Source organism: Macrobrachium nipponense, chromosome 10, assembly GCF_015104395.2.
Source record: "Macrobrachium nipponense isolate FS-2020 chromosome 10, ASM1510439v2, whole genome shotgun sequence".
Classification (NCBI taxonomy): Eukaryota; Metazoa; Arthropoda; class Malacostraca; order Decapoda; family Palaemonidae; genus Macrobrachium; species Macrobrachium nipponense.
The window spans coordinates 27,967,817-27,977,858 of NC_087204.1; the positions used below are offsets into that span (position 1 = coordinate 27,967,817).

The 10,042-nt window shown below is 46.9% G+C and overlaps 1 protein-coding gene across 1 annotated transcript; it reads left to right on the forward strand.

Moving 5' to 3' along the window:
* Positions 1-1,538: 1,538 nt before the first annotated feature.
* LOC135223935 (mucin-2-like) lies at positions 1,539-8,453 on the forward strand. Its single transcript, XM_064262855.1, has 4 exons — positions 1,539-1,546; positions 4,149-6,388; positions 6,802-7,391; positions 7,545-8,453. Exons 1-4 carry the CDS (start codon positions 1,539-1,541, stop codon positions 8,451-8,453), a joined length of 3,747 nt encoding a protein of 1,248 aa, XP_064118925.1.
* The last annotated feature ends 1,589 nt before the right edge of the window (positions 8,454-10,042 follow it).

A 10,042-nucleotide genomic window follows, 5' to 3' on the forward strand; every position in this document is an offset into this window, starting at 1 on the left:
GCTTACTGTGGTTTATATCCTGAATAGGTGGTAATTTGATTTTATATACTTGGGGTGGTATCATGGGGGAGTTATGTTTTTTAAGGACAATTTTTTTGGGGCTCCTTTGGTGATATCCTGGAGATAATTTTGTGAAATGTGGTTATATAGTGTAAGTATAGAATTTTTGGGGTTATTTGGAGAATAACGGTGTCTGAGGTTTCAAGTCTGACTAGACAAATTTGAAGTGTGGTTCGAAGCACATGAGGTGTTCACAGGTGGATTTTTGATGATAATGTTGTGATGAGTCTGGTTGTTGACTTTTTTCTTTCGGTGTTGATTACTCGGAGATTTGCACTGTTTTCTGAGATGTTGATTATGCCATTCTACGGAGATGTACTATGTAAGGGGTTGTTTTCTGGTCGTTTCTGGTCGATGAGATTGTTGCGGTAGCAAATTCCGTAACGATACATACTGCATTTGTGAGGGAAAGCATTGGATTATATATATGTCTTTTTTTCTCTGTGTACGTTTTGTAATGGGGAAAGTTCACATATTATTGTTACTATTATTTTTTTTTCATTTCCTTTGTCGGGTATGTGAGTTAGATAGAAGAGGTGTTCGGCATTATATTTCATGGAGGTTAATTACATAAACAGTAGAAGGGTTCTTACTGATTTTGTGGGTTAATGAAATATCAGAGCTTGAGAGAACATTTTTAGTGATAATTTGGGCTGGTTTTGTTACGTTTTTTTCTCGGGCTCATTTTCTTTTACATACATGTGATTAATGGTGAGTTTAAAATGTAAGGACAGTAGTCCGTAGAGTTTCTGTGATTTCTCATTTTGCTACTTTGGGGTGATTGTGCTAATTTATGTTTGGGGTTGGCGAGTCTTTTTTTTTTTTATTGTTGGAGAATTGTACATTTTCTTTATGGGGTTATAGTTGGTATTTTATAAATATCATTAATAGTGATTTATGATTTAGCGATCTTATGAAGTTACTTTACAAGTTTTAGTTAGAAATTAGTTCGGTGGTTATATTAGTGGTGTAAATTGGAAAACGTTTAGTTAGTATTTCCTAGAATTTGAGGTCATTATTTGAAAGATATATGTCTAGGGTTAATTCTTCTTTAATTGACCGATGACATGACTGACATACTGAAACACCATAAACATCGTTCCCCTACGCCAGCAAGACGTCCTTCAGCTACTACAGAGATGTATGTTGCCGGCTTGCAAAAGAACCTACGAGTCTACGAGGTTTTACGACGCTTTTGGACTATGGAAGTCGTCAGTTGTCTTCCACTGGGAGACGTTTTGCCTTTCTACAGCGTGTTTCACGAGTCTGTGCAGCTGCAGACCATACACACACACAGGAACATCGAAAATTCAAGATGAAAAAATGTCTCTAGAGTCAACTGTTATTATAGCCCAGATACCGGCCATTCAAATTTATTTAATATAATAGACATTGTACTGCCAAAGACGTGCAGTTATTATGGTGTTTTTGGAGCCGGCCAATGTGTTTTTATATATATAAGCTGTTTTGTATGAGCTATGGCTAGGTAGGTGCTAGCTTCTTTTGGTGGACGAGCATCTGAAATAATGAGTAATTGACAATATAATTAGGACACCGTTGTAATGTGATGGGCTGTGACATTCTTAGAATGTAGGGGTCATCAATTTAACTCTCCATGGAAACAGTGGTCCTAAGGTGACAAGACAGCTCAGCTTCGGAAATGCTGACAGAACTTGCTTGGGTGGCGTGATGTCGAAGGTTGCTGCCTAAGCAGAACAGACATCATCCTGTGTCTCCATGCGCGGGCGGATGCAGATATGCTTTCTGAATCTGGTTTGGGGCTGATTCTTGGACATGAGCAGTGATCTGTATAATGACGTCATAAACTTGTGACGAAATTAGTGACGACACTTATTTGCTATATCCCTACATAATGAGAGAGTAAGTTAGCCAAAATGGGAGAACGATACAAAGTCGGCCAAGTGCCAAGATGGCTCCTTTGATTGTGTTTTTGAATAAGTGTGTGTAATCTGTGTTGAATGGGGGGATCTGGAGCAAAGGGGAACTGATGTGGTAATTTATTTGGAAATGGGAACTTAACTGATGTTCGGTGGTGTTACTGGACTGTGCTATGACTTTTTCTAGTTTTATGACTAAACTAATGTTGGTTATTATGAAGGAGGGATGGAGTGGGTTTGGTTCAATTCCCAGGGTTATCTGAGATATTTGTATTTTTAGTTCAACCTTTCATTTAATCATTTTGTTAAGAACCTAATTTATTTAATTAATGCTTTGCTCTTAAATAAATGTATTTTTGTAGTTCACGAGTCTGATTTAATTACCTTAGGTAATAGAGAGAGAGAGAGAGAGGGGTGTTGAAGAAAGAGAGAGAGAGATGTAGCGAAAGGGAGAGAGGGAGAAGGAGGGGCATTGAAGAGAGAGAGAGAGAGAGAGAGAGAGAGAGAGAGAGAGAGAGGAAATGGATGTGCCTTGCTGCACGGTCATTGCTACCAACATAAAAATGTGCCGAGGGTGGAAGCCTCAGTAACACACACACACACACACACACACACATATATATATATATATATATATATATATATATATATATATATATATATATATATATATACACACACATCTATACATATTTTTTTTAAGATATAGGAACTTTAACGGTGGATTGTGTCCAACTCAGTTGCTCTGATATTTTATGCAACATTTTTCTAAGATAAGTATGACGTAGTTTCCAAGACAGTTCATAGGTACTATAGTAGATTCACATCAACTGTGCATCTGATGTCTAGGCCAGTCCCTTACGACGCTTCTGATTGGCTGTTAATAAGCCAATCACAGGGTTGGAAAATCTCAGTTTCTCTCGAGAGTTCACACAAGCATGATGTATGTTCCACCTCTCCTGAGGGTTACTTTTGAAAGACGTATCCCTCATTAGAGGTGGGACATACATCCTGCTTATGTGAACTCTCTCGAGAGACTGAGTTTCCAGCCCTGTGATTGGCTTATCAACAGCCAATGAGGAGCGTCGTTAGGGACCGTCCTTGACATCGATGCATGGTTGATGTGAATCTCTATAGTGTTACGAAACGACCAACCCTTTTTTCTTTATTTTAATTGTTGTTCCGAGGCGAATGTTTTATAATTCAATTAAGGTCAGAGTTGGAATGACTGCTACCAAAGAGACACAAGGAATTTCTTCAAATCCGGAATTAGTTATCAACCTGTGGGTCCTTTAAAGGTTGCAATTCTGGATTTTAGTCCTGAAGTTGACACGTCCTCACTTTTGTTCCTTATTGTTTATTGTTATTTTTTTCTGGGGGGTAGGGGGGGGGGGGATTTTTATTTCTTCTGGGAGTCAGTGACATAGACTTTCAGGTGTCTAAGCCAAGAGTAGTGACATCCCCAATTTTCCATTTTTTTTATTTTTGAGGATTTACTTCTTATTTCTTCATATATTTTATTTGATCTTTTTATTTATATTTTATATTTTATTGTTATTTGTAAAGGATTGTGTTAAATTTTGTTCCCAGCTTTTTTCCGGGAATCTCGTCTCTTCAGCCATTTATTTATATGAGGGAATGCCCTCATACCACCTTTTCTGGGGGCTCCCATCCCCGTCGTTTGTCCCGAAGGGGAATTTCCTCCTCCTCAGCATTCGTTTGTGGATGGTCGCCTCCTCAGCATGTTGCAATGGGGCTCGCCTCTGCTGTGTCTGCCCCTGGGGGACCCCCTCTGGAGTTTTTACCAACTGGGAGTATTTTTTTTTTCCCTTTTTTTTGCCCAATCCAACCTGAAGTCCTCAGTCAGAATCAGCTTCATTTTCTCATTAACAGGTCATCATCCACCACCAACACTCCTTCTTACATCCTAACAACCCACACTATTACACCCACAACCCAACTACCACAGTCATCCACCTGCAGCTTTTCCCCACATCTATCCACTGCACCCACCACAACCCTCCACATTCAGCCTTTCATCCACAAATCCATTCTAAAACCTTCATGTTCTTAACTTTACACCCCACCAATTCACACAGTCCTCCACCAAAGAAAATGAAAACCAACTTGCAACTCACAGTCATCCACTTGGCTCCTTAACCCACAAATCCTTTCACCCCCCACCCACAGGTCATCCCACCTGTCCTCTGCCCACAACCTTACACCCACAGTCATCCACCTGTCCTCTACCCACAACCCTACCCACAGCCTTACAACCACAGTCATCCACTTGGCCTCTACCCACAGCCTTACACCCACAGTCATCCACTCCTGTCCCTCGACCCACAGGGTCCTTAAAACCACCACAGTCATCAAACTTGGCCGTCTACCCACAGCCTTTACAACCCACAGTCATCCACCATCGTCCTCGTACCCACAAGCCTTACACCCGACCCCTTCTAGTCCCCCAAAAATTCCACCTGTCCTATACCCACAGCCCATTACAACCCACCAGTCATCCACTTGGCCATATACCCACAGCCTTAACACCCACAGTCAGTCCAACCTGTCCTCTGGTACCCACAACCTTACAACCCACAGTCATCTAACCCTGTCCTCTACCCACAACCCTACACCACAGCCTTACAACCACAGTCAAATCCACTTGGCATCCTTACCCACCAGCCATTACACCCACAGTCATCCACTTGGCTCTACCCAACCAACACCCACCAGTTCATCACCGGTCCTCTGTGACCCACAACCAACCTTACACCCTACAGTCACCACCCCTGTCCTCTTACCCACAACCCATACCCACAGCCTTACCAACACAGGTCATCCACTTGGCCTCCTTACCCACAGCCTTACACCCACAGTCATCCACCTTGGCCTCCCTACCCACAGCCGACACCCACAGTCAATCCACTTGGCTCCTCTACCCACAGCCTTACACCCACAGTCATCAACCTGTTCCATTTATTACCCACAGCCTTACACCCACCCAAAGTCAGGCCACCTGTCCTCTACCCACAGCCTTTACACCCACAGTCAGCCACTTGGCCTCTACCCACAGCCCTTTACACCCAACAGTCATCCACCGGTTTCCTCTAGCCCAACCAACCTTAACCTTAACCCACAGTTCATCCACCTCCGTCCTATACCCACAACCCTACCCACAGCCTTACAACCACAGTCATCCACTTGGCCTCTACCCACAGCCTATTACACCCAACAGTCATCCAACTTGGCTCCTTACCCACAACCTTTCACCCACAGTCAATCCACCTGGCTCCTCTGCCCACAACCTTACACCCACCAGTCATCACCTGTCCTCTACCCACAACCCTTACCACAGCCTTACAAACCCACAGTTTCATCCACTTTGGCCTCTACCCACAGCCTTACATCCACAGTCATCCCAACCTGTCCTCTACCACAGGCCCCTTACACCCACAGTTCATCCACTTGGCTCTACCCACAGCATTTACACCCACAGTATCCATCTGTCCTCTTACCCACAGCCTTACACCCCACAGTCATCCACCTGTCCTCCTTACCCACAGCTCCTTACACCCCCCACACATTCCCATCCACTGGCCTTAACCACAGCATTACACACACCAGTCCATCCACTGTCTCTGCCCACAACCTTGACCCACCCCAGTCATCAACCTGTGTCCTCTTACCCACAACCTACCCCACAGCCTTACAACCACAGTCAGCCAACTGGCCTCTACCCACAGCATTACACCCAAACCCCCAGTCAATCCACCTTGGCTCTCCCACAACCCTTTCTACCCACATCCATCCACCTGTCCTCCTACCCACTAACTTACACCACAGTCATACCACCTGTCCTCTACCCAACCAAACCTTACCCACAGCCTTACAACCAACAGTATCCACTTGGCCTCTACCCACCAGGCCTTACACCCACAAGGTCCCATCCACTGTCCACCCTACCCAGCCTTACACCCACAGTCAATCCACTTGGCCTTCTACCCACAAGCCTTTACACCCACAGTCATCCACCTGTCCTCTACCCACAAGCCTTACACCCACAGTCAATCCACCTGTCCTCTACCCACAGCCTTACACCCACAAAGTCCCATCCACTTGGCTTACCCACAAGCCTTACACCACAAGTCCATCCACCTGTCCTCTGATTACAAACCTTACACCCACATTCATCCACATGGTTCCTCCATACCCACAACCTACCACAGCCTTACAAAAACCCACAGTCTTCCATTTGGCCTACCTACCACAGCCTTACCTACTCACAAGTCCATCCACTTGGCCTTTACCACAACCTTTCACCTACAAGTCATCCCAACCTAGGGGTCCTCTACCCACAAGCCTTACACCCACAGTCAATCCCACCTGTCCTCCTACCCACAACCCTACCCACAGCCTTACAACCCACAGTCATTCCCACCTGTGGCCTACACCCACAGCCTTACAGCCACAGTCATCCACCTGGGTCCTCTACCCACAGCCTTACCCCACCCCAGTCATACCACCTTAGGCTCCTACCACCAGCCTTACAGCCACCCGTTAATCCAACCTGTCCTCCTTACCACAGCCTTACCACCCGTTCATCCAACCCATGTCCTCTACCCACAGCCTTACACCCACCCAGTCAATCCACTTGGCCTCTACCAACAGCCTTACAACCCACAGTCATCCACTTGGCCTTACCCACAGCCTTACACCCACAGTCATCCATTGGCATTGGCCTTACCCCAAAGGCCTTTACAACCCACAAGTCATCCACCGTAGTCCTCTACCCACCAGCCTTTACACACACAGTCCCATCCAAACTTGCCTCTACCCACAGCCTCACCACCCACAGTCATCCACCTTGGCCTTCTACCCACAAGCCCTTACACCCACAGTCCATTCCACTTGCCTTATCCACAGCTTACAACCCACCAGCATTCCACCAGTCCTTACCCACCAGCCTTACACCCACAAGTCATCCACCTTAGCCTCCTCACCACAGCCTTACACCCACAGTCCCATCCAACTTGGCCTTACCCACAGCCTTACCATCACAGTCATCCAACCTTGGTCCTCTACCCACTAGCCTTACAACCCACAGTCATCCACCTTGGCCTCTACCCACAGCCTTACACCCACATCATCCACCTGTCCTCTACCCACAGCCTACACCCACCAGTCATCCACTTAGCCTCTACCCACAGCCTTTACACCCACAGTCATCCACTGGACTCCTACCCGCCTTACAACCACAGTCCATCCACCTGTGTCCGTTACCCACCCCAGCCTTACATCCCACAGTATTCACTGGGCCTCTACCAACACAGCCCTACCACCCACAGTCATCCAACCTTGCCTCCTACCCAAAACCTTACACACCCACAGTCCATCCATTTGGCCTTCTACCCACAACCGTTCATCCCACCAGTAATCCACCTTTCCTATACCCACAGCCTTAACCACCCAAGTCATCCACCTTGGTCCTATACCCACAGCCTTCACACCCACAGTCATCCCACTTGGCCTCTACCCACAGCCTTACACCCACAGTCCATCCACTTGGCTCCTTAACCCCCACAGCCTTACACCCACCAGTCATCCACTGGGCCTCTACCACAGCCTACACCCACAGTCAATCCATTTGGCCTCTACCCACCGCCTTACACCACAGTCATCCACTTGGCCTATTACACAAAGCATTTACACCCCACAGTCCATCCACTGTCCTTACCACAGCCCTTACACTCCACCCTTTCCAGCCAATTGAGGCCTCTACCCACAGCCTTACACCCACCAGTTTCACCCACTTGGCCTCTACCACAGCCTTACCCCACAGTCATCACCTGTCCTCTACCCACAGCCTTACACCCACAGTTCAATCCACTTGGGCCTCTACCCACAAGGCCTTACACCCACAGTTTCATCCACCTTGCCTCTACCCACAAGCCTTCACACCCACAGTCATCCAACTTCGCCTCTACCCACAAGCCTTACACCCACAGTCCATCCACCTTTGGCCTCCTTACCACAAGCCTTACACCCACAGTCATCACCTGGACTATACCACACCCTTACACCCACAGTCATCCACCCCTTAAGGCCTCCTTAACCACAGCCTTAACCCACAGTCATCCACTTGGTCCTTCTACCCACAACCTTACACCCACAGTCGATCCTACTTGGGCCTCTACCCAACAGCCGTTACCAACCCACAGTCATCCACTTGGCCTCTACCCACAAGCCTTTACACCACACCCATACAATAAACCTTGCCTCACCCCAAGACTTTACACCCCCAACCAGTCATCCACTTTGGCCTATACCCACAGCCTTACACCCACAGTCATCCACCTTGCTCCTTACCCACAGCCTATACACCCACCCCAGGTTATCCACCGTCCTCTACCACCAGCCTTACAACCACGTCATCCACCTTGGCCTTACCCACAGCCTTACACCCCACAGTCATCCACACCTTGGTCCTCATAACCCCACAAGCCTTACACCCAACAGTCATCCACTGGGCCTCATACACCCACAGCCTTACACCACCCAGTCTCCACCGGTCCTATACCACAGCCTACACCCACCAGTATCCTCTTTGGCCTCTACCCACAAGCCTTACACCCACAGTCATCCACCTTGGCCTCCTACCCACCAGCCTTACACACCACAGTTCATCCACCTTGTCCTCTACCCACCTGCCTTACAAACCCACAGTCCATTCACTTGGCCTCTTACCCACAGCCTTACACCCACAGTCCAATTCCACCTGGTCTCTACCCCAAAAGCCTTGACAAACCCACAGTCATCCCACTTGGCCTCTAATTATCTTCCCCATTTCTTTTCCCCAGACTTACACCCACAGTCATCCACCATTGTCTCCTACCACAACCTTACACCCACAAGTCCATTCACTTGGCCTCTACCCAACAGCCTTACACCAGTGTCATCCACCCTTGGTCCCTTTCCTTTTCCACCCACCAAAAACCTTACAACCCACAGTCATCCACTTGGCCTCTACCCACCCAAAAAGCCTTACACACCCACAGTCACCCATCCTGTCCTTACCCACAACCTCTACACACAACAGTTCAGGGCCACCTTGGCCTACCCACAACCGTACACCCATAGTCATCCACTTGGCCTCTAACCACAACCCTTAACCCCAATAGTTCATTCTATTAGGCCTATACCCACACCTACACCCACAGTCATTCCACTTGGCCTTCCTTACCCACAAACTTAATTACCCACCAGTTCCCATGGTACCTGGCTAAACCACCCACCCAGTTCTCCACTTGGCCTCTACCCCAAACCTTAACCCAACCAGTCATCCACTTCGTTCCTCTACCCACAACCTTACCCACCCAAAGTTCCATCCAACCTTGCCGGTTTCTTACCCACAAACCCTTACCACCCACAGTCATCCACTTGACCTCACCACAAACCTTACACCCAACAGTCATCCAATTGACTACCCACAACCCTTACACCCACGTCCTCTCCCCCAAAACTGAGTCCTACAACCCCAGCCATCCATCGACAGCCTTAGCATACAATTTTAAACCCCGATCTTCCTTCAAAACTTACACCCACAACCCCTAACCTTCCTTCAAACTTTGCACACACAACCTTACTTTCACAACCATCTACCTTCAACAGCTCTCCACCCACACCCACCACCCACAGCTAGTCTGATATGCGTCTTATATAAACTCAGTTAAAGGCTGCAGTTAGAGTTACTCGTAGTATTAGGCCCAGAGTCTTCAAAGCAATGCACCTAACATTTACCTTATATTTATTGGAGTTTATTCTTAGAAATGTATCAGATCAATATCAAACAACAGAAAGTGAATGCTAGGTATAAAGCACTGTAGACTTTAGGCCAAATCCTACAGTATTCCTAAGTGTAGCATTTAACAAAGTTTTTATAAAATGTATCTCATGGTTTTAATGGGAGATTTTTCAGCTTCTGGTTTTACTTTACAAATTTCTCTCTCTCTCTCTCTCTCTCTCTCTCTCTCGTTGTTTTTGGCAAGACATTTTTACGGACAATGCCAACCCTCCCTATTTTT

Coding starts and splice junctions, on each gene's coding strand:
- LOC135223935 (XM_064262855.1), top strand. Junction 6,389..6,801: donor CCACAGCCTTACAACCCACA/GTCATTCCCACC, acceptor CTCTACCCACAG/CCTCACCACCCACAGTCATC. Junction 7,392..7,544: donor CACAACCGTTCATCCCACCA/GTAATCCACCTT, acceptor TAACCCCCACAG/CCTTACACCCACCAGTCATC.